The 25884-nt window shown below is 39.7% G+C and overlaps 2 protein-coding genes and 1 long non-coding RNA gene across 3 annotated transcripts in view; all 3 read right to left on the bottom strand.

Moving 5' to 3' along the window:
* Positions 1 to 13320, bottom strand: part of LOC109464142 (sushi, von Willebrand factor type A, EGF and pentraxin domain-containing protein 1-like) — a 35096-nt gene extending 21776 nt beyond the window's left edge. The window contains exons 1-5 of the mRNA XM_019761080.1: positions 13201 to 13320; positions 12824 to 12976; positions 11616 to 11745; positions 10365 to 10489; positions 775 to 978 (exon numbers count right to left, since the gene is read on the bottom strand). Of these exons, the coding sequence (XP_019616639.1) occupies positions 775 to 978; positions 10365 to 10489; positions 11616 to 11745; positions 12824 to 12976; positions 13201 to 13315 (727 nt within the window). The 5' untranslated portion in view covers positions 13316 to 13320. The remainder of the gene's footprint in view (positions 1 to 774; positions 979 to 10364; positions 10490 to 11615; positions 11746 to 12823; positions 12977 to 13200) is intronic.
* Positions 13321 to 14293: 973 nt separating this feature from the next.
* LOC109464175 lies at positions 14294 to 23184 on the bottom strand. Its single transcript, XR_002139871.1, has 3 exons — positions 23002 to 23184; positions 22530 to 22598; positions 14294 to 14441 (listed from the first exon to the last, which is right to left on the bottom strand). It is a non-coding gene; the product is annotated as an uncharacterized LOC109464175 (long non-coding RNA).
* A 312-nt stretch (positions 23185 to 23496) lies between these two features.
* LOC109464172 (sushi, nidogen and EGF-like domain-containing protein 1) overlaps positions 23497 to 25884 on the bottom strand; it is a 6272-nt gene continuing 3884 nt past the window's right edge. The window contains exon 7 of the mRNA XM_019761109.1: positions 23497 to 24647. Within this exon, the coding sequence (XP_019616668.1) occupies positions 24460 to 24647 (188 nt within the window). The 3' untranslated portion in view covers positions 23497 to 24459. The remainder of the gene's footprint in view (positions 24648 to 25884) is intronic.

Below are 25884 nucleotides of genomic sequence, written 5' to 3'. Positions count from 1 at the left end.
ACAATTCAACTTCAGTGGCCGTAGTTTCACAGTTAAACAATCGTGCATCAGTCAAGTAGTCAAGATTTGGTAATCTGGAATTGGTATCATCAATTGTTGACTGTTGTGAAAAATATTTGTTGAATACTGAAGCCTTCTCTCTTGTATCACTTATATAAAGGTTGTCACACTTAAGTGGGGGGATGGTAGTTGACGCTTTGCATCTGTAGATAGTTTTTACTATATGCCACCATGTTTTACAACCTGTAGAAGAGTTCACCAAAGAATTCATTAAACGAGTCTTATAGTCTGATTTGGCCGTAGCTATTTCTTTTACCAGTAGATTTCTTATCTTGCGGTAGGAAGCCCAAAGTAGAGGGCTGTTTGATAATTTGGCTTTTTTATGAGTTCTATCTCTTACACGCATAAGTCTTTTAATTCGAGGTGACATCCAAGGCTTGTCACTGGGTCTGATAATGATGTTTTTGTGGGGGATACATTTTCTTTTGGTCTCCAGGATAAGATCAATTAGCATATTGCAAGCACTGTCAACAGAATCACAATTAAATATGTTTAACCATTTGATATCAGTACAAGACTCAACAAGAATATCATAGTCAATTTTTGAAAAATCCCACACAGTGCGAACATACGGTCGAGGTATTTTGATAGCAAAATCAAAACTGGCTATAATGGGGCAATGGTGACAGCCAGACAGCGGCGAGAGTACAGATGTAGATTTGACAAGGTTAGGAGCATCGGTAAACAGTAAGTCAATCTTTTTCAATAGCTTACCTTCACACTGGACACTTGTAGTAGGTAACCACCCTGTACTTCCACCGGCATGCTCACATGTACGCGTGTTTCCTCCTACAATATGGTACCCTGGCAGACAGGTGTACTGGCATCTAGTTCCCCACACAGGAGGCCCTGCTACGTTTGGTGTACATGTAATGCTGGCGAGGTCGGACGGCCAGGAAATAGACTTACAGGTAATCCCTTTAAAACAGAAACGACTGTGTATATACCAGTACAATTCTTTCATTAAAAAATGTGTTAAAACTACCAACCCTGCATCTGAAAATTTACAGAAATTGTAGCGATTTCTTCACATATGTGAGTTAAAGAGATGATCACCCCACACATATAGCTTAGTCCCTTTGAGGGACGAAAATGAGACAGATCACATATCGCTTGCAAGACCGTTTATAAGAAAAATGCAAACGACTAAACCAGCCATAAATTGTAACTACGGTGATCAATAATCAGACACTGAGAGATCAACTACACGTTTAATCTTTGGATAGTAAAAGAGCTACCGTTAATATTATCTAGGTGATGGTAGTAAGTAGCACAACGGTTGCTCGAAATGTGGTATGGGATAATACCGAGTTTTAAGAACATGTCAATAAACAATAACTGACAAATTCCGCGTGGCGACCATTGCAGGTAATTACGCGGTTACATAGAGACGGAGATTGAAACACAGCGGATCGGCTGCAATTCTTTTTCTATATCATAGATGCGGTGGTGCATCTAAGACATCTAGAGTAACATCGGTATCTATATAGAAAATCCAGGTCATTTCTATCTACATTCAATCGCCCATTCCCTACATTGTTGAGCTGTTAAACGCTAGTTAAATGCAGTTCTTCCCTGCTTTTACTTAAGAGGGCATTGAGTGACTGAGTGCGGCTAGCATTGACCTTTACCTCTACTAAGTGTAAATAGGCATTATTATAGCTCTCTACCGAATTTGTGTCATTATATTGTAAATTATGTAATTTTTAAACCATTAGTGTTGTTTAACGTCAATTTTACGAACTGTAAAAACAACTCAATTCAGACTGTCGTCTGCTAGTTGTTTGAATAAAGATTGATTGATTGATTGATTGATCTGCGCTTTGAGAATCGGGTCCAGATCGGGTCGTAATTGTAAACGTTTATACAGTGCCACGCTATACATTGGAGACCGGCACAACAAAAAGGTCTCTGTGAGTGCTGCAATCATAACTAGAGTTCCGAGATCTCATACCTTCGCCTTTATTGAGTAAAAAAACGAGATCCTATTTTGCATGGATTATATTAGTTTACTACATGCTTCACGAGCTCTATGACAGTCTTATTTTCTTTATGAAATAGAGCGTTACTTTTTCATTAATTATGTACATGATTTCCTGGTTTGAAGTTATGGTAAATGATGGTCACGACGAATATAAGATTTCCAGGAGTTATAATAATGTAATAATGGCTTTTCCTAATTGCTTATGCAAATGAGGCCCTCATTTTCATAAACATTACTACATAACATACGTATTAATAAAAATTTCTAATTGATTATACAAATTCAATAATGATTTGCATAATTGTTAGTTGATTATGTCGAACATCTCTAAAGATATCAACAAAAGGGCAATCGCGGTTTTCGTCGAGTGGTTCTTGAGTTATTCCCGTCTGAACATTAAAATAAAATACACCTGTAGTTCTGCAACAGGCTGCTATGGGGATGGGATGCCCAGACCTTGGGATATAAAAGCCGGAAGTTCAGGTGCAGTACCATAACAAGCCACCAGGGGCCCCTCAAATCCAATCATTTTTCTCATAAAGTCCTGTCCATCTACTTGTCATCAAGACAGACAATCAAGCTGTACGACCTACACCTGCTTTATATTTCAGCATACTAGTAGGTCCTTGGTACACTTCCGCTCTTCTCACTCGTTTTTGTCTCTAGACTTAATTTGTGTACACGTTGTCTGGTAACAAGTCCTGCATACACCTGTGGTCATCATTTTCAAAATATTCAGCATAATTTTTTTCGTAATGCCCCAGATAGACAATACCTCCCTCTTCAGCAATTTAAGAAAACTGGTAGGACTTGTCACAACCTCAATGATCTTTCTGATAATGTCTTAGTTATTGCTATTGCATTAAAAAACTAGAGTTCGGAGGGCTCATGCCTTCGACAGTGTGATATTGCTTTCGTGGGTGTTGTGTGTATGTATAGTGTAGGCTTTTTGAAGATGATTATCGTAGTTTTCGTCAGGACCAAAGAAAAATGATCGCAGTTGTATATCGCGTTGGGGTGGACGGATGTACTGTAATTGGGACTCGGTATACGTTCTGCTATTGGGCTGTAGATGGTGCACGTTCTTTTGTTCTTATTGTATATGTTTTTTCGGGCGTGAAAATGAATTTTATTGGCGGCCCCCGGACACCCCTTTGACTCAGTTTGAGTCTGAAAATGGTCGCCCGGGTTGACCTTTGGTGTGTTTGTGGTATTATGAGATTGGTCCACTTTTTTGTCACAGAGGGGTGTTCCACAGAGGGGGTGTTCGGTGTCGATGAAAGATTTGTTTTCAACAAGGCACTGGTATCATTGGCGGGCGGACGTGGTGAGATATTAGTTGTTCCTGACGTTTTAAATTAGATACAATCGAACGCAAGTTTTGCGAGTAGTAAAGTGGTGTATGCTAAAGTACGGGACATCACCAGGACCAAGGACATTCTATCACCGTGTGATGAAAGCTTCTTGCCGGGACGGACCTCGATCTGCTCGGAAACATGTATAGAGAGCACCGGGCCGTCACGCCGAAGGTTACGTGGCTTACACTTCCGGGTTATCGAACAAGGACATTATACAGGTCCTTGAACGAACGTAAAATTATGTGGAAAAATGCCATAAATCCGCAAATAGATATATATTTTCCCCAAAGGTTCTTTGAATTGTGGCAATCATATTTTCACTAAATGTGGCTATGCAATCGTGGAAAACAGCGTTTTAGGGGGCACACCCCAATTTATTTGGGGCCTCTATTCGAAGCTGCACACCCTCAAATCTATCGACCGTCTCTGGCGTGGAATAATTCGGAAGGAGAATAACTGTATATGGGACGAAAGGATATCTCTTCAGCTACAAGACAAGCTGAGTTTGGTTTCTTCAACTCTTTTAAGTTTGGTAAAATCAACGGAAAAAAACATTATTTTCACTCCAAAATTAATGCCCAAAATTGCGAATTTTCGCGTAGGATAATCCCACAAAAAAAAATTTCCGGCAGAAATGACTGATGCTTGCAGAAAGACCCAAGCCTTGACTATACCCGAGTAAATTATAAAGAAAATTCTAGTACTGTAATTTTCTAAACAGTCCACGGCGCGAGGGGTTGCAAATCCACCCCTACGAAGCCGCAGAGCGAAATCTAGGTCAAACGGGCGGATTACACTTGGTCGCGCAAGGATACCCGGAAGTAAGGTTCGAGCCAAAAGAATTTCACCCAAAATCACCATTTCTTACACTCTTCAGCCATGTTAAAGTTTAATGATACTTCGTGGCAGTTTATTAGAAATGTCACCTCAAACTTGGACCCTCAAAACCCTTTCGTCACTTTTTTACAACGGACTATCGCGGAGGTCGCGCAAGAACTGGGGTGTGCACCGTTTAGTGCATGTTCCTCAAGAAAGAAAATTACTCCGCACGTGTAGTCTCTAAAAGAGTCCCGACAAAAAATGATTGTGTCCGAACAGCGTGAGTTTAGGTCCACCATAAAATCCCTTTCATCCCTCAGACCTGATCTAAAAAGGATTTGAGATGAAAGCCTGTTTATTACTGACAGGATCAGGCAGGGAAGTTTCGGCGTTCGGGCGATTGTCGGACGTATACGCTTATTTTGACCTGAGTACTGCGGTGGGGCACAGTGAGCCAAAAGAGGGCCTCTTGCGGCTCATGTGTAATTGCCATACTAGCAGTGTGTACACCGACGATTTATTTTGGTACTTCTTTTTTAGATAATTTTTTTTCTTGTGCAAATTATGCTCAGAAAGGCCCAGTTTTCTGGTAAGAAGGACAGAAGAATGTATATTTGTAAAATATGGCCAAAAAGTCTGACATTTTTCATGGTTTGACCTGTTATTAGCCTTTAAAAACTTGTGATCTTGTTACCTGCTATTAGCTGCGTGTATTAGCGATGGCTTGGGGATTTATCTCCCTTTTGTGTATTTGAGGATTTACAGATGGGTTTTTGATAGCCTATAGTCTGTCAACAGCATAACTTGAGAAAGCTTAGGTGGATTATCTTGATATTTGGTAGGTGGGTAGGTCTTGATGGGACCTGGAAATGATTAGACTTTGGACCCCCTAGCGGCTTGTTGTGGTACTGCAGCTGAACTTCCAGTTTTGATATCTCATGATCTACACATGCTGGGGTGACGAAATCTGGATGGTAGGTAGCTCTTTTGCTGGGGAAGAAGTGGCGTGAGCTTGGGCCCCCTAGCGGCTTGCTCAGGAACTGCAGGTCTATCTGTTTGAAAATATTCAAAAGAGGATAACTCAAGAACCGGTGGACGGATCGTCGTGATTTTTGGTATGTAGGTAGCTTACGTGATGGTCGGTATAATTATGCGGCAATAATGCAAATCTGGATGTAATTTGCATAATTAATGGAGAAATTCTATACATCAGCTGCATTACATTGTAGGACTATTCAAGCTTGTGACATGTAATTGAGAACGAGAGAAACACAGGCAGATATTGATTATGTAAATTAATACTTAATTTGCATAATTAATGAGAAAATGTAATAATTCCATAATGCTAACTGCCTGGAATTTCATACTTGGGGTTGCTGGTGTGTTTTCTAAATTTAAAGCGACCAGTGTTACTGCAGTAACGTACGGACCTCCCACGACGCCCATTTCCGAACTTGATCTTGCTATCGTCAACGGTAACTTGCTCGCAAAAAATCGTGAACATCCATTTGCAGATTCTCGAATTATCCCGCTAACAACAATAACGACCACCACAAAAGGTCAAATTCAATGACATGGGAACCCCCCACGAGGCCCATATCCGAACTTGACCTTGGTATTTTCAATGGTAACTTGCCCACTAAAAATCATGAACATCCATTTAAGGATACTCGAGATATCTTGATGACAAGAAAAACACAAAAAACAAAGGTCAACTGCAAGTGACATAGAAACCCCCAGGGGGCCCATCTTTGAACTTGACCTCGGCATTCTCAACGGTAACTTGCCCACTAAATATCATGAACATCCATTTAAGGATACTCGAGATATCTTGATGACAAGGAAAAACACCAAAAACCAAGGTCAACTACAGTGACTTAGGAACCCCCCACGAAGCCCATTTTTAGCCTTGACAATGGCCACCCCCAAATCAACCTGCCTGCCAAAAATCGTGAACCTCGGACCATGCCTTCAAACTTTACCGTGCATAATCTACAAAACAGGCCGAAACCGATTTCATAGCCTTCTCGTTGAAGGCAACTAAAACTTTTACTATATGTTCAATCATTTATAAAAGAAACTAAAAGATTTGCGTAATCCTTTATCTATCCTGCCAGTTTGTAAGTTGAAGATAAGTAGCCATACTCTCACAGAACCAGAGAAATCACTGCTTTCTAAAGGTCTAAATTTCGCAGTTACACCCGATAAGATTCCTAACATTGGTATTGTCACAGAAAACGAGTCAGCAATTCATCGGGCACGTTTACCACAGAGACAAGCTGAAGCCTTGCGCACCAAAGTAGCTACCACCCTGAAAGCCTCCAAACCCCCTGCCTGTAACATCACACGGGAAGAACGAACCGCTCTCAAAGATTCGACCACCAATCGAGACATATTGATTCTTCCTGCAGACAAGGGCAGATACACAGTAGTCTTAGACAGGGAGTAGTACGACAGGAAGGTACAGGGCCTATTAGGAGACAAAGACACCTACATGCCCTTGAAAAAGGACCCCACTAACAAGTTTAAAGGGAAAATCAGTTCAGCTCTCAAGAAATTGCAAACTGAAGGAGTTCTGGATCGCGCCACCTACCTAAAACTCAATCCAAAGTGTCCCTCTGCGACCCATAGTCTCCAGTAATTAAGGCTCTGTCACCTATGAGTTAGCAGGTTTTCTAGCCAAGATTTTGGGACCACTAGTAGAGAAATCTCAGCACCATGTACAGAATAGTGCCGACTTTGTCAACAAAATCAAAGACATTCATGTAGAGGATGATGAAACCATCACTTCGTATGACGTGTGCTCACTTTTCACCTCCATACCACCTAAGGAAGCAGTGCCAGTAGTCCGGGAAGCCTTGGAAGCCGACGATACACTTGCAGATAGAACCGACCTATCCGTTGACCAAGTTTGTGAGCTACTAGAACTCTGCTTAGGATGTACATACTTAATCAAAAAATGCACGGCTGTGCTATGGGATCACCAGTTTCACCAATTGTTGTAAACCTGTACATGGAGAAGTTTGAAAACAAAGCCCTCAGCACTTTCAATCGACCCCCCCCCCCCCCCGGCCAACTGGTTTCGATACGTAGATGACACTTTGTGCAGATTCAACCTTCAGCCAAAGATTGGTACACCCTAAGGACCGACCTCAAAAAGGTACCAAGGCTAATCTTATCTACAGACTCATATATGTGAGGAGCCCAATTGTAACAACACCTACATCGGAGAGACAAGTCGACCGCTCAAAGAAAGATACAAAGAAAATGGCAGACCTAGTGCCAACGGCTACTCCTCAGCTATTTTCAACCACCTACAACACAACCAGGGTCACTCTTTTAAACTCGAATCCAAGGATATCTTAGAAACACGCTGGTGGGAACGGGGTGTTAAAGAGGCAATATATGAAAGAATGTACAACCCCACCCTCAACAGGGAAAGCCTAGGTCATAATTCAAGAAAGGGGCCCGCTCGGCGCGTGTTCTGCCTGTTTGTTCGATAAACAAAAGGACAGAACTGTTCAAAGCTGCTAGAGAGAGCAGGAAGGCAGATGCTAGGAGCAGACGAAAGGGACTTGTAGAGAAGAGCACCACACGGGAGTACTGATGCCGATTCTGCGGCAGAGCCTGCCGGGCCAGAATCGACTGTACCAGCCATGAGAGGCGTTGCCCATCCAGACCCGCAGAGAACGACTATAGCTGTAGATCGTCTGGCAAGACGTCAATGGTCCAAAGGTTGTCAGTGTTTCTTTAACTGACTTGAATATATTATCTTGATATTTGGTAGGTGGATGGGTCTAGATGAGAGTTTGGAATGAGTTACTAAGCTATTGGAACTTTTGGTGGTTTCTTATGGTACTGCAGCGGAACTACCGGGTTTCATATTTCGTAATCTAGGCAAGCCAGCGTCAAGATTGTTATAGGTAGGTATAGCTCTTTTGCTAACAGGAAAAAGTGGCGAGAATTTCATATTTCCGATATTTAAAAGTAAAGTGAACAGAAATATCAAGCATTATTAATTCTAATCGGGATCTCATTTGCATAATTTACAAGGAAATGCTAGAATAACTTTCTTTGTTTAAAATAAGATTGTCATTGGGTGGAGAATATTGATAGCTAATATCATTCATGTCAATGATTATCAATGAGACAAATATAAAGGTTAACAATATTTGACGAAGAAATGAGGTTGTGTAATTTAAATTGTTCACTTTGACGGTCGGGCGCCGGTTCCCTCTCCCTGGGTTATGATTGGCGCCACGTAGAGACGCGTCGTCCCCTAATTTTAAGATTTCTAATACTTCTTCCGTTTTAATTTGCAATTTGCATCATAAGATTTCCTGTTTAACCCTCAACAGTACACCTTCCCGGACCCCAGAACAGTTTTTTGCTAATTTTTAGAAATCATCAACATGCTACCAGCGCAATTGTTTTGCAAACTGATGTGGGAACCTCTGTGTCCACATTACATACAAAAATCATACATTTTGAACTTTTTCTATTTTTTGGTGAAAAAAAGAAGACAAGAAGAAATACCCGATTTTTAAACCCATTTCAGACTGAAGGGGCTTTTGAGGCCCAACTTTGATCTCAGATAGCGGCTAAACGGCTTGCGCTAGAAGTATCAAATTTGGAGACCTTTCCTAAAATGTCTCTGGAAAAAAGGTCATATTAGTTGAATATTAGTAAGTTGATGTTTTTTTGGGTTGCCATGGCAACGGGTTTCTAGCAGGCAGTTTTTTTGAAAATAGAAGTAATTTTGGTTTAAACATAAAAATTTTCTAAGTTTTATATTAAATTACACATTTTTCCAACATTAATAACATCTTACATAATTAAATATAAGTTAAATTATCTAATTTGCATAGAATATGCTAATTTAATGACGTCATTGGTCAAAATCCAATATGGCGGACTATATTATTAGCTATGACGTCATATGACGTCATAATTACACCAAAGTTATTAAAATTTAATTCTATTAGTACACCGTTCTCTGAAAACTTGGTAGACATACGATGAGTGCATAAAAACATATAAGAACGGAAAAAAAGGTAATGTATAAGAACGCCAGTGTATCCATTATGATCGAAAGCCGGCTGGGGTCCGCGCGGACCCCAAAAGAAAATCAGATATAATTTTTTTTATCAATGGTAGAAACGGAGTTTTCTGCACTGTTTTGAGGGACAACTTTGTGGGTGACAATTACCTTAAATTTCAGAAAAAATCTTTAGAAACAAAAAAGATATTACAGAATATATAGTGCTGGGGTCCGCGCGGACCCCATGTGTACTGTTTAGGGTTAATATGAATTGGTCAAAGAAATTGAAATATAATGATTTCTTACTGGTACATCAGTAGCACAGAACATTATATTTATTGCATATGTCTCCGTATTAGGAGATGAAAATGTTTCATTTTATTTTAATGTTACAAACAGGATATCAAAAACTTTATTTTTAAATATGGAGACAGACATTCTCAGGTCTGTTGCTCTCCATCTGTTAAGAGACACCTGTTTATGACGTATTGCGCCCAGCTATATGGCGCCCAGTTATGGAGCTCTGTAAGCTCAGAAGCTCAGATGTTCTGTCTAAATGTTGCTTACAACAATTGCTTTAGAAGTTTTATGAATTTACCTCGGCGATGTAGTGCGAGTAAGATATTTGTTTACCACTATACTGACACATTTGAAGCTAGGCGGAGGAGGATTTGTTACTCTTTTTTAAAACGATTACTTTCCTCCCACAACGCAATAATCAGTGTCTTATCAACTCTTTCTTCCAAAAGACTTCAATTTATTATGCATCTAGGTTTCTTTCTGTTTTATTTGTATGTAGTATCTTTAGAGTTTTGTATTATTTTAATGATGTACTGTGTTATATGTTTTTTTTACCTGAAATAAAGAATGAATGAACAACAAAAATAAAGAAAAAAATCTTCAACTACTGATAAAAGTTCAATAGTCACTCGTCATTCACCGCCTAAGTGAAAATGTGTATGGTTATAATATTTCAATAACTGGATGCTTAGCTAAAATTACATCGTTATTTATCAAATTCAATATCTTATATGATTATAGCATAGTAAGTTTGAGAACTGAGCAAAAATGTTACAATATACATAAATAAACTTTAACATACCTTTAACTTCAAATCGTATCGTGCATGTATCAGATGGATTCCCCGAGCTGTCATAAACTTGAAAGGATACGTCGTACGATCCTGCCGACAACCTCTGGCCATCCAATGTTGGTGATTCAGTCAGTCTGCAGAATGACAAACATTTGGGACTTATGAAAATAAAATACTGTAACAGTGGACGACACACAAAAGAAAACAGTCAACCAAACATAACCTGGTAGAAACTGTTTGCTGGTACGATATTCCTTTGGGCTTTATCCATAGTCCTATTGCTTTTTGTGGCTGCCATTGGATAAGAACTTTCACATAGTGGTTTATATTAAAGCCAGGAAGAACCAACGCCGGCGTAGAAGCAGCCTTTGCACCTTAACTTAGCCAGCAAATAAATAGTGTTGTGAACAATGGAGGAAACCGAAATATATTACTGGCAACAATGTAAGGATAAATATTAGGTGTGTGCCTTAAATTTCTAGCTATAGAGTTACATTACAAGCAAGATAGATGATTGTTCGTTGGTGTATACGTTTGTTTAATAGTTTTGCAAGACATCTCGGTTCTAAATAGTGACATAGGCCTTTCGAATATAAAGGTTGCCATGGTATTTACTTAATCAACAAACTTGTTTTATATACATCTTTGTAGTTTCACAATATAAAAGCTTTTTTTTTAATTCAGGGATCCATTTCCTTTGCGAATTTAACTTTGGGGAGTATAACTTGAAAAGGGTGAACGAAGTGTCATGATTCTTTGTTATGGTTTCTAATGATTTTCAAAATCCGAAGGTAAATATGAATATATGGAGATAATTTGCATGATCAACAATTGAGTCCCAAAAATAAACGCGTTAAATAATAGGACTTTGTACTTGAAGTTGTATTTGCAAAATTTTTAAAAGATATTTTACTTTCAGGTGGCGCATGGCATAAACTTCGTGTTCTTTTCTCAGTTGGGTGAGTATTATAAGAATAAATAAAATATCAATAAATAACAGTAGAGAAGATTACCATTTAGATAATGTATCCTTAAAGGATCCCATGTGCATAATCATTGAGAACCCTCATTACTGCGTCATTCTCAAAGTTTGAAATTATTAGGTGAATTTTTGACTTTGTAGAACTCTTGTTTAGAATCAGGATTGAACAAATATAGATAAACTTCCAATCTGATGTTTTTAGCTGCCCTGATTGTTTTACAAATTAAGGGAAGGGTGTTTTAAATTATGTAAGTGAAATAACTCATGCAAAAACATACTGGCAATCCCCGGCTCCATCTTGGTTATCTGAGTACGTAGGCCTTGGTATGTTCACGCGGACGGTTGTCTGTCCTCGAGGAATTGTGAAGTCCGGAACATACGGACAGCTCAATATTGGTGGAGTTTTATCTGAGAATAAATATGGACGTTAAAGAGGCCAGTAATACTATATAATGACCCCACCCTGCCGATATAAATTCTATAACATAAACTACCAGACTTCAGTCTTGTCCTGGCAGCCGTGCAGTGTACATGGGGGGAGGCATGTCTAAGACAGTTTAGCTTGTCAAGCATACATTTCTCTTCAAGACACTTTGAAATAAGACACACATACATATAAGAAGTTATATGCAGTAGTAACCCAGAATACAAAGTATACTACATGTAGTAATGACAGCTCTGACATGCCATGTGCTGGCTTGTTGCTTGAGACCTTGGTTGGCAGTTACATGCCAAGTTCTAAATACAGAGCTGTCCACACTGGTGTACGAGTATCTGACTGCAAGTAGACATCACATTTACAAGCCATATGTCAGACACAAAACTGCCAAAGGCAATGCAGTTGTGAGAAAGACATTTCAAGTTGCAATCACGGATACATGTACAAGTAGACACTTTGATACAGCAAGAGCATTATATTCTCTGGGCACCATATATGTCCTTTTATAAAACTTTTACAGGGCTGATTGGGAAGTTGGGATATGATCAAAGTTGATTTTCCAAAATGAAAGTTGCAAGTTTCTTGCTTATGTAGCTTTATAACAACTATCTGCCTTTGTAAAATGTTACACTGAAAACCCGTAAGATAATAAAAAAAATGATTTTTTGAAAACTGACCAGTATGCAAATCTGCTACCTTTGTTCTGAAGGATAGACTGTCCAGGGTTTTTATGAGTTTATTGGCCAAGTCACTATTCAATCTGCTGGGAAGGTCACAGTGGGAGCACTTCCTTATCGTTCTTGTCCAGGACAAAAGCCGGTCGGTTTGAACATTTTTTTTTCGATTCTAAATAAAATAGGCTGTTTTAGCTAGAATCGAAAATATGTAAAAGCAGTAACTGAAACCAAATAGAATATCAATTAAGCCATTGGCACCATTTGGAATCATTAAATAGCTATATATTATATTATATTTTGCTCTTTTCTACTAATTAATAACTCTAGTTTTAATTTGACGTTAAAACGTGTTGGATTCGTTGATACATACCTTGTGGAATTTCCTGTTCAGATGGTCCAGAAAAAAGGCCAAACAAACCTTCCAAGAATCCTCCAATGATATTTAATGGAGTGGAAATCATTGGAGGTAATAGTGCTGTTATAGCTCCAAACGGGTTGGATCGTGCATCCGGTGTATTGCTAGCTAGATAGGACAACAAAAACAATGACATAGATAATGCATTTATTGTATCAATCATGATTTTGCAGCTTTGAGCATTTGGACTCTGAAGCCTTTAAAGTATAGATTTTTTATATTGAATTTTTTCTTGTTCAAAGTGTGTTTTTACTTACTTGTATATAAATTAAACATAGCATTGCTATAAACTTGAAGGCAGGATTAACAATTAAGTGATGCATTTAATGTACCTATGGTATTAGCAAGAGTCCTGTCAATAGCAGTGTCATCACACCAAAATTCTTCTGTGAACCTGGAGATCTCATCTGTTGAAAACATGCAGAAGGAAGGAGGACTCCGATTCATGAAGATTGTGTCTGAAATTGTATTGAAAGTTTATACATTATTGTGCTAGCTTCACGATTGAAGTAAAATTGGTACTATGATTACAAAATAGGCCACACCGACTTAATTTTATGGATGACATCCGCGCGCGCATTGATTGTCGCCTGTTCTAAACAAAAACTCCGAGGTTCTGGCGTCGGTTCTATCCTCTGTAGTCCACGGTAGCCAGCGACAGTAGGAGGCCGGCGGTAACTATGGGGATAGCACCCAGCAGGCTTTCGAAGCTCCACGGAACTCAAGAAATCAGACTCATTTGTCGTAAAAGTCTCTATGTTCTTCCCAAATTTTACAATGCCAACTTTGTATTCCTGTGGTTTACTTGCATTTTCGGGAGGCTGGATATTTCTCTTTCGCCCGGACAAACTAGTTTGGGAGTATTATAGGATAACATCCATAAATTTAAGTTAAATGTGTCCTTACACAACGGTAATGAGCTTTTAGTTAATCACATCAATTTATAATGAGTTAGAGATAAAGTTGTTATAAGAACAAAGATGCACTTGTGGCAATGGGTAAAAAAATTCATGAGTTAAAACCTCAAAAAGAAGCTTAACAGATGATACAGAAAACAGTTGTCATTTTACTACAATGAATAACAAATTCTAAAAACTCAATCATATATTTTGGTCATAGATCTTGTGATAATCGTGTAAATTTTCTCGATTATCACACGATCATTTCAACTCAAGTAATAGTGAAACGACACTAGGAATGCATGTCTGTATTTCGGGCTTATTTGACAGTCTTTTTCGACATTTCCCTGTAGTGTTTCCTGTCTTTTTACCAATATAAAATTAAACCTGAAATATTTCACTCGTTTATAGAGACCTAAATTGGGGCTGCTGTCCATTTGTTTCACTTCCATTTATTAGTTATCATAATTAAGGAATGTATTACCTAACACAATCAATCAACAAATATCTTATTACTTACGCTTGAGAAAGACAAAGTCAGCGGGATATAGTCCAATGGCAATATCGTATGTTCGGCATGCTGGCTCTAACAACAGCGGTGAAAATGCATTATTGTGACGGCCGGGGAAAACGGCGTATGCTTTAATATTGGAATCTGTGTAGCGTTCCTTCCCCTGTAAAAAAATGAGAAAATATGTGTATTTGCAATGTGCTTTTGTCTCCGTTTGCGATATATATTTATGTCTCTTTGTACAAGTGTATTTGTGTCTGTATGTGTGTGTTAATAATCTCTGTGTTATTCCATAACGATTCACGAACATTCAAAGTAGTTTCGTCATCTTTGTTGTTAGCGCTTTAATGGAAAAATTCAAAGATAATATCTTAATTTTTCCTTTGTTTTACATTGTGAAAAGTTAATAGATGCAATATTTGTACTGAATATGTTTTGGGGCCTGCAAAATCCGTATTAATCTGCTTAAATGTCCATTTCTCCATTTAGCTTTAAAAAACCTGCTTGCCTCTTACCCCTATCTAGACGGGGGGGGGGGGTTAAAAGTGCCCGCGCCAACTTTGATGTCACATAGCGTCTAAACGGCTAGAGCTAGAACCGCCAAACTTAGTGACTTTTCATAAAAAATTGTTGGCAACAAATCTGTATCAGTGGAATAAGATTATGATTTTTCTTGTTGCCATGGCACCGGGTTTCTGACAGGCATTTTTGCTAAATTTGATAATTTCCGTTTCAACAACAGAATATTATGGGTTTTATGTCAAGTTACTCATGGTTTCTAATATTAATAACATCTCATATAATTATATGCAAATTTTATCATTAAAAATGCATAATTTATGCTAATTTGATGATGTCCTTGGCCAAAATCCAAGATGGCTGACCATATCATTAGATCAGGTAAATACAGCTTATTTTCCTTACAATTTCATCAATACTCCCATTTTTTTACAATAAAGGTTCATATGAACGTCTTTAGTCTGTTTACAATGTATTTTAGGCTCTATCCCGAAAAAATTTTTTTTTTCAAAATTCAAAGATTGATGATCCAAGATGGCGGATAGGTAATATATGCATAACGTCATTTTATGACGTCAACGGTGTTGCTATGGGCAACATAAGACTTAGTACACCCTAATATTCTGTCATAAACACGTTTGGTAAAGTTATGTCGTATACCGTTTAGTTTTCGGGGAATAGCCTATCTAGACGGTTTTGGCCAATAAAATCACATTAATTTACGTCACAACGACATCAAAATTCAACGTATGATAAATTTTTACTAGTACATCATCCTCTAAAAATTTAGTGGTCCTACGATATACCGTTCCCGGTCCCACCAAGCCGAAAAAAGCCCGGTCTAGATAGGGTTAATGTATTTTCCCTGGATCAATACGAATCTACATATGCTAACTGCTTAAGTACCTAAACACCTTTAGTACAAGTAAAAAAGTTTTTACGCTTCAAAAATATGACCTAGAAATTCAGTGCAGTGAGAATGAACTACTAAAGACGTCCAAAAAGTCGTAATGGAACAAAATAAAGGAAAGCAAACCGTATATATCTTATGTAATGATATGGTCGTATATCTCGTCTATATATGAAATCTCATAAAATGATGTTCACGTTAGAAAGAATATATTTTTAAAGATGAAATGATTTTTGGCAACCCTACATATATCTCCGTGGAACATGCAGGGTTGCCAGCCGGAGCTTTTATTGCGTGCGATCTACGTTTGATCGGACCCCCCCCCCCCCCCAAAAAAAACAAGTCTGATCCGGGAACGCCTGAAATGTAGGACGTGACTTGACACACAATGCACTGGTGACTATGAACGAGCGACACCTTGCGACATGTGTTTGAATTAGAAATGGGACCCATGTCTCTGTTTCCGCCGCATACGAAGTCCGCTAGGTGTCGCTTCATAGTCACCAGTGTACTGTGGAAACGTCACGTCCTACTTAAGTTGAAATGACTAATCGTTAACTAGAATATCGATAGAAGGACGTGGCACTAATAGTTAACAGTCACATATGCCGGACTTAAGTGCGACTATTTTTTTACCAAGAAAAGACCGATGCCTGCCACCCAAAGTTCAGCTTTCCAAAGAATGGGACATCTATTACAGCGAGGGTCACTGGTCGAAGGCAGACACCATGCAACGGTACACTGGCAAAATAAATTCTGTACACGGCAGCGTAGAGGGAAACCTTTGACTTGACGACAAACAGCCCGGGCTCGCCATCTTTGATGTGTTTAAGGCCCACCGGAGCCCTGCACTTCTGCATAAGCTAAAGGAGCACAACATCATTGCGGTGTTTGTGCCAGCGAGCTGAACTTACAAGCTGCAGCCACTGGACTGCGAAAAAGCCATCAACAAACTACTGAAGAGGAAACCAATTATAAAGCAGACATGTGCCTCCTACTATGCTGACAGCTTTACCGCCGAGCGCAGGAAAGGCCGCTACTAAGAGGCCATAACCGTGAACTTGAAGCTGCCCACACTGAAGCCGCTACATGTCAACTGGGTGCTGGTAGCAATGCTATAGGAGCAATGGATAGCATTGCCAACAAGACTGAGTCCATCCGTAGAGTGGTAGACAAGGCGCGGGTGTACATTTAGGCAAGTTCCTTTTTTCACAACATTTTTCCTACGACTTATATAAGGAAATAATGGCTACTTATTAGTTCCAGTAACTTTCTAAAATCATTAGTACTAGTGACTTTCCGCCGGTATTGTCATTGGTTTTGAAATTTTTCCCACGTTTTGAGATTTTGTAAAACCATGTTGCTAGATTTGTAAACAAAGGACGCCATTTTGTTTAGGGCTTAACTAGTCTATAGTTTTAAACTCCTGCACATTTTCCAAGAACTGCTGTTAATCTACACCATTAGCACCAGGAACTTTTTAAACCACTGGTACTTGTAACTTTTCGTCGGCATTGTGTATTTTTTTTTTCAATTTGCTGATCAGATATCTTTTAAAACCAATTTGATAGATGTGTAAACAAATACTGGACACCTTTTTATGTGCTGCGCGTCACCTGTAAGTTTTAAACCCCTGTACATTTTTAACGACGATTTGCCTGTTAAAGTTAATTTCGTTTTGTGTACTTTGTAAACATTTCGTGTAAACATGTAGGTGTGTCATAAATCTTCCAAAACCATGTCAGTAGTTTTGTAGACAAATGACACCATTTTTCCTAGACAATGCCGATTTGCCATGACGCTTTTTTTTCGGGCGTAACATTTTTAACTTATGCTTAGGTCACATTTGAAACGGCGCCCGTTCGGCATGTCCTCGGCGTAGACGCCGGCCGGCGTCATGACGCCGAGCGTGCGCCATACTGTCAGGGTCACAATTAAATGTTCCTTTACGGCTCCCTGTCGGGGCCTGCTTGTGATCCGGCCGGCGGCTCTCATTAATATTCATAAACTTTTGCGGCCGGTTTCTGTCAGGGACCCGTCCGGTGCCCGGTCAGTCGCCCGTCTTGACCCGTGCGGCGTGTGGTAGGGTGCCGACCGGCTCTTACTGTTCGGCCGGGCAGCTGTCAGGTCCCTGGCGGGATCCCGACGGGCTCCTCTCGTGTTTTTGAGCAGGTACATATATAAGCGCTGCACTGCCTGCTACCGTTCACTTCAAGTAAAGAGTACACGTCAAGTAAAAAGTAGACTGAAGTTGGCGATGCAGCGTTCAGTGCAACCTGCAAACAACTTACAAGCCCGTCTGAGATTGAGATTGGTGACAACCTACATGTAGGTCTTTTGGCATTGGTAGCTGAAGAAGAGAGGCAGGCAGAACTGGTGCGTCGCAAAAGTAACCGAGGGCCTACTTTCGAAAGTACTTCAACAGTGACGCAGGAAGTACTTCAGCAGTGACGCAGGAAGTGTGCCGTGGCAGCTCCTTGCTATTGAGCAATAAAACCACTAAATATCGTTACTTCTGTTGAAATTTGGACTGAAAATAAATGCCAATAACTTCTGATTCCATTTTATTACGAAGGCATATGATGTAACAAGAGATAATGTGAGACACATTCTATTCCTGTTATGATCTGTTTTATGATGTTGGCAAGAGAGCCGTGCCGGCTGTTTTCCCTTGCCCTTCGACATTCTGACACACAAATACAAGGTGTAACACACAAGTACACGGTGTAACACACACGTGGTGAACTGTGCGACGTAGTCTGAGGCAGGAGTTTATATATGCTCCCTATAACCCCCTTTTCCTGTCCATCTGATGCACTGATCAGCACATGTGATGTCATAATCTTAGGCAGGTGCCTGTTCGGCCGCCCGACGGGTCCCGGGCAGTGAGGTTACGGCGTCGCTTCGGCGTATTTCGCCGAACGGGGCCCGAAGTGTTTTTAACTCTGAGTTAAAATCGATTCGGCGACCGCGCGGGGCCAAAAATAGGCCGGCAGCCGTCGGGAAGCCCGCCGGTCTCCGTCCAGGTCCCGTTCGGTAGTGCCAAAAAAACACGCCGAACACGCGCCGAGCGGGCCCCTTTCTTGAATTGTGACCTAAGCATAACCAGTACTGTTAGTGACAAAATGATGACTCAGTGATTTATAATCTTGTTTTATACGTATTTCATGTCTTGAAGAAGAGCTGCTCTTTTTTTATTTGTGTCTGTTCCTGCTGACACAGCAGGCAGCTAATCAGGAAGCAGGGGTGGCAAGGACTGTGACACTTTATTTCGGAGACCGTTGGACTTTGTCTATTGACTGTTTAAACATCGATGTGGATTATGTACACTAGCTAAACCGCCGCATGCATACCATTGTCACCTGCCACCTGCTTATAAGGAATCAATCGGACTGTGACAGTTTTACCACCAGCTGTAAAATAACGTTACCGTCAGACAGGCGTATTGAAACCATTAAGCTGCCGTCACAACCCGCCGTACGTGCTTTTTCTCCGTACGTTTTTTGGGAGGCTACGTCTGCTACGTTTTTTCTGAAAACGTGGGGAAGGAGTGGCGTCTACGCACGTCAGTCGCAAGGTGTAGGAGTGTGGTCTGCACGCCAAGTCTGGCCGTGAACGGTTGAGTGCATCGTACGTTGTGCAAGTGGTACGTGAGTTGTACATATTTACAACGTACGACCTCTGTGCGATTGTAACTTTACCGTAAGGAGCCGTACTCGCACGTGCTTCTTCCGCACGGCACGTACGGGGCACGCGCGTCGCTCGTACTCGCACGCACGGGTGGTGAATCCGCAGACCGCACGTAGAAAAAGTTTTACGTGCACTTAAAGTTCTACGGCGTGTCTGCGTGCTCCCAGATCCGTAGGATTCCGTACGGAGGTGGTACTCACCACGCACGGATGCCCTGCGTTTGCCCAGGTTTATGCACGCAGACAGCACGCAGAAGCACGTACGGCGGGTTGTGACCGTAGCTTTAGGTAGAAATATTAATATTTTAGTGGCCCTGTCCTTAAAGTTCTCAGCTCGATTACAAATTAAGAAAAATACCTCCTACGTTATTATAAGTAACATTGCTATAATGAACACGTCATACCTTTCATGATATCGAATAGGACTTAAAACAATATTAAATTCGATAACTATGACACCACAACTGGTATGGAACCCGTCTTCCCCAAAGCCTTGGTCACAACCCGCCGTACGTGCTTCTGAAGTTCTGTGTGCTGTCTTCGATCGTGGGCAAACGCAGGGCATCCGTGCGTGGTGAGTACCGCCTCCGTACGGAATCCTACGGTTTTGGAAGCACGCAGACACGCCGTAGAACTTTAAGTGCATGTTTAAAGCTTCGGTCACAACCCGCCGTACGTGCTTTTTGTCCGTACGTTTCTTGGGAGGCTACGTCTGCTACGCTTTTTTATGAAAACGTGGGGAAGGAGTGGCGTCTACGCACGTCACTCGCACGGGGTCTGCACGCCAAGTCTGGCTAAAAGCGGTTGCGCGCATCGTACGTTGCGCAAGTGGTAAGTGAGTTGTGCGTGCTTACAACGTACGATCTCTGTGCGATTGCAACTTTACCGTAAGGAGGCCGTACTCACACGTGCTTCTTCCGCACGGCACGTACTGGGCACGCGCGTCGCTCGTACTCGCACGCACAGGTGGTGAATCCGCAGACCGCACGTAGAAAAAGTTTTACATGCATTTAAAGTTCTACGGCGTGTCTGCGTGCTCCCAAATCCGTAGGATTCCGTACGGAGGTGGTACTCACCACACACGGATGCCCTAAGTTTGCCCAGGTTTTGCACGTAGACAGCACGCAGAAGCACGTACGGTGGATTGTGACCGTAGCTTAACTTTTTCTGCGTGCGGTCTGCGGATTCATGATCACCACCCGTACGTGAGAGTACGAGCGACGCGCGTGCCCCGTACGTACCGTACATAAAACTTCGGTCACAACCCGCCGTACGTGCTGTCTACGTGCAAAAACGTAGGCAATCGTAGGGCATTCGTACGTGGTGAGTACCGCCTCCGTACGGAATCCCACGGATTTGGGAGCACGCAGACACGACCTTAAACTTTAAATGCATGTAAAACTTTTTCTACGTCCGGCATTTGTGTCCGAGGCTAGGCAAGAAATCCTTACGAACTTCGCTATTTCAAAATCTTGTTTGGGAGATATATGGAGCGGGTGAATCAAGATGATACAAGGAAAAAAAGCTCCTGATGTTTTAGAAAAGGAGCTTAAGTGCTGTCTGTCCTCGTGGTTGGGAGTGCCCATTCCAAGTGCCTAAAAATTCTTTTGAGGATGGGGTTATACATTATTTTATATATTGCCTCTCTACCAATGTTTATTTGTTTTCATAATGGAAATATTGGCGTTATATATAAATCAAAGTAAAGAAGAAATGATTAACAAAATTACAGATGGTGACAGCATAAGAAATGTTGAAACCGGATAATACGACAATGTTTTTAAGAAATAAAAAGTCCGTACACATTGCATCAAATGCACTATCTTTATTTAGCAAAATTTCAGGACCTGGGCTAAATCTTAGAAAATATGTTGGGAATTTAGAGAAAAGCTAATTTATGGAATCTCCGTATCCAAGTTTAAATTGGGTACTATGAATTTTCTATAGTTTTAAAAAGAAAAATGTGACAAAAGAAAATTCTTAAAAAAGGAAGAATATCGGACTAAAAGAATAAAAATTTTGCGACTGCTGTCAAAGAAATCCCGGCGGTAGAGATTGTAACGCAAGTGACAGGTGACGGGTCAAAAATAGTCCGAAAGCCTTTAGGAAGCCCGTCGGTCTTCGACTAGGTCTTTATAAAAATGGAAAAAAATCAGGCCCGCGCGGGCTCCGATTTTGAATTGTGACTTAGTCTTTAGCGACGGATCTTAGGCCGACGTATCCGAGTTCGCTTGCTAACCGAATTCCATTTCGTTAGGGCTTGGCGGCTGCTCACCACCAATACCTTTTTTTTAGATTTTTTCCCCTGACTTTTCAACGGTGACTGCAAGGTAAACCTTTAGGGATGTCGGTCCCTTAACTTTCTAAACAATCTACATACGGCGCACACATATTGTCATACTTAGGTACCTAGGTATAGAAAGACGTAAAGGTATGAATATACTAAACTCACAGTAGCCGAAAGAAGGAAGAAAGCGGTAATGCAGCAGTAGTAATTTTTTTTTGCATTTGTTTGCCATAGCATGTTCGTCTTTTGGCTAAATAAGTGTTTAAAGTCATTTTGCATGTAAGGTATGATAAATAAATAGAAACGAGCAGATAATACTAGTATGATAAAAATAGAAACGAGTAATATGAAAAGTTAAGTTAATCATTTTAAAATCTTGATCATCAAACTTGCGTTAAAAAACTAATAAAAAATGTTAAATGTTTGCAAATGTTTTTTTTTGTTAAGTATACCTAAATGTGATTATTTAAATTTTGTTCTCTACGCTACTGTTGTGTAGCATGTGTTAAATTTAAGCGGCGTTCCAGATCGAAATATTGAAATAATTACACTAGCTTTTGTTTTAAATAACTAACCCAGCGGCGCAGCATTCCAGCTTCCCATATTTATGCAGCGCGGCAGCAGCTCGCTATATATTACCTAAATAAACTGTAACACAATATTTTTGCACTTTTCCTAATAGAATTATGCATATGCCATACTACATGCAGATGGACAAGGGAAGAGAGCGGTGAAGGAAACTTGTGCTGGATGCTAACAATGCCACCGACCCTCCAGACGAGGATGGGACAAAGTGAATGTGAAGTGCTAATAGCATAACTACCAATGCTCATTAATTCTCCTCACCTTTAGCGTGTTCTGCCTGGGCACGACGACACAAATCTCTCGGTCCTTATCGACGATAGTCACCAGTTTCTAAAAATACATAAACGTCATTGAAGCAAAAAGCTGTGCGGCATAGCAGAAAAGGAAAGTTAACATTGGAAATTATACTTTATCTATTTTCAGCCCCTGCACCCTGGTGTTCATTTCTTTTTTATGAACAAGAAGTCTTAAAAAATTTTATAAACAAGAGGTGCTTAGAAATTGTCTGCATTTAACTAAACAAAGCTTTACAAAAGCTGGAGTCTTTTTATGGTATTCAAAATCTAAGAGTAAAATCTTGATAGCCTTCGCACTATAAACGTTAGACATTCTGATTTAAAAGTTCAATTGTTTTAGATTCTAAGTACTTAAGATGTCATTGACTATGGTAGCAACATGTCTACATTGCAAAATTATTAATGTAAATCGAGTGTTTAATAGCAAAAAAAATCACCTGCTGTCGTCCTGGGTTGAGAAAAATGCTGTCGAAAAATGCACTTTCTGATACATGATGGCAAAAGATGTTGACGACAACGATAAACGCCAAGACGGTCTTCATCTTGCGGTCCGTTAGAAAACAACACAAGAACTGCGAACAGGTCACATTCCCCTAACGTTTAATCTACTTGTCACTCGGGTCATTTAATACACTGGTCTGCAAAAAGTTAATCACAAACTCAAACATTTGCCTTTCACGCAGGCGTGACATTTAACCTTTGCTTTATCATAACAGAGACGTAACAATGTTTGCAGACTTAAGTGGCTCTTTGCTGTCGAGTAACCGCGCTATTTGTTGCTAGGCGTGATTTCAAAATAGGTCTGGGAAGGAATACTGGTACACAACAGATAAACATGTATATTTTGCGCACAAATAAAAAAAAAAATAGCAGTAAGTATCCATACGAAGGCGTAAATGAATCACAGCAATCACAAAAATATGTCACTGGTTATGATCGGTTTATTTAATGTAGTAAATGTGGACATTTATAAAATGTATTAGGCTATATAACTGCATGTGTTAGATAACCTTGATTTGTACAGGGGTTCTAGAAGACCCCGTTATAATATAAAAGGCAGCTAATGCCCAAATTACTTTAGATTCAGGAATTAAGATTGTATTTTGACTTGTTAGAAACGATCTTTTTAGAAACTGCTGTGCTTTTTTAAAATGTGCATTACATTTGCACAAAGTATAATGTTTACAGAATGAACCTCCACCGTATTGTGACTTGTTCAAAGCAAGCAATGACTTCAAATTGTCTTAAGATATAATTAGAATGCTCTACTTACCATTATTATAAGTACAATATAAGTACAATATAGTAGCAAGCTTAAACTAATAGGGGCTTCAAACAACTAAAATGTGCTAACTCTACCAAACCCCCAAAAACAAAGCCTCAATAAGATGCAGAGTTGGAACATATTATATGCAATTGTAACAAGCATATGCCTAATACAATCTTGATAGATTTAGAAAGGTTAGGAATTATGGATGCAAGTATTATCAGCAGGGTACGTTGATGGCTGTCAGAAGGATTTTCGGGCTATGGAAACTCAAATTGTTACATTTCTTCGATTTTTAAAAATGTCGACATTATAGTCTTGCGTCTTATATTCAAAATTCACTTTAGGCATGTGCATATGATAATTCAAATTAATAAGCTCATACCTTAATTCCACGCTAATTCAATTTAAAGCATGACATCCGCGCGCGCACTAGTACCTCAAATACCATATTTGTAGTCCTGTAATTACAGTTTTTGGCTGGTTTGTTTAATCGCCTGCGCGCACTAGTTTGGGGGTCTTCAGAGGATATCATCCATAAAATGTAAGTGTGGCTTACAGACCGATTACTTACAATGGCCTTGTAATTTTGACACTGGCTACCTGATGTAATTATTTAGTGTTTCGGTCAGTTCTTATTGCAAGTAACCTCTACATTGTCCTCCAAGCACAGGTCATGCCATGATGTGCAGATTTGGGAGAACGATGAATTGCGCAACTCTGTCAGGTACTGGGATTGGATACTATTTATAGCATCCGTCCTTGTACAGTTGCCGGGGAAGTAGCCAGGGGCATCGTTATCTCCTGACGTTTGTGCTGAAACAGCAAAACATAATAATTAAGAATGTGCAAGATAAAAGGCTTATTGACAACGATGATAACAAGTTAGGATACAATAACAAATACCCTTGGTCCCGTTTACAACAATGGCATAATCTTATCAAATATAGGCAATCAATCAAGTAAAATTAAAATGTCATTGCGAAACATTGATTAATTGCCAGAGACGTCAACACGGACAAAATAATACAAACAATTTAAATCATTTTGATATTATCTTAAAGAAAAAAAAACAGGCATGTACATGGGAAAAATAAACATAGCGGCACAAAAATATTTGCCAATCCACCAAGCACAAATACGCTTTCAGGAAGTTAAGATTGAAAAATACTGATAAGCTGTGAAATGCGTCAAAGGGACAAAAACACTTAGAAGAAACTTTGATATAATCTTGACAAAATAACATGCATGCATATGGGAAAATTAAACACCTAGTAAATATTTGTCACCAATCAATCAAGCACAAATAACGCTTCAGTAAGGTAAGATAGTAAAAAAAATACTGATAAGCTGTGAAAGGTGCCAACGGGACAAAATAACACAAACAACCTTTACCTTAATATAATCTTTAGAAATGGTTTGTATGGGAAAATTAAACACCGCTTTTAAACTCTGAGTCGGCATTGTCCTATCAAACGTCTGCCGCAAATCAGTTCTCAACAAATATCTATATCAAGTGTCTAATATCCATAAACACATATTTTCCCAGACACAAGAATATTAAACATACGAAGCTATCATTTACCAGCTAGTTTATTGACCCTACTCTATACATGAGTTCGACCTCGAGCGTTTAAGGTGTAATTTTGCGAAATAATCCAAAACACGCATTATTTTTATAGGTCAGCAATTAGTAAAAATTGTCTCGTCGTCGGAAATTATTCATACTTGAAGTGTGTTTGCGTTTTCAAAGCTGCGCCTCTTTTTCACAGTTGAGTGAATTTCATACAGTTGTTTAACTCCCCATAGACTAAACTATCTATTAAGAGGACTTTACAGCAGTCAGGATCACAATGACAATGCTGCTCTTATTTACATGTAATGTATAACAAAATTAAGATTTGAGTCGGACAATTTATTTTATTTCAAAGTTATAGTGTTGCTAAGGTCTAAACATTTTTTAAAATGCCGCCATCTTTAAACATCCGTCCGACACAGATCAAGATTTTTGTCTTGTCCATAAGGCCATGTTGATTTGATTATATGGATGACA

Source organism: Branchiostoma belcheri, unplaced genomic scaffold, assembly GCF_001625305.1.
Source record: "Branchiostoma belcheri isolate BF01 breed outbred unplaced genomic scaffold, Haploidv18h27 scaffold133, whole genome shotgun sequence".
Lineage (NCBI taxonomy): Eukaryota > Metazoa > Chordata > Leptocardii > Amphioxiformes > Branchiostomatidae > Branchiostoma > Branchiostoma belcheri.
The sequence above is the reverse complement of the archived record's forward strand: the minus strand, read 5'-3'. Positions and strand labels throughout refer to the sequence as shown.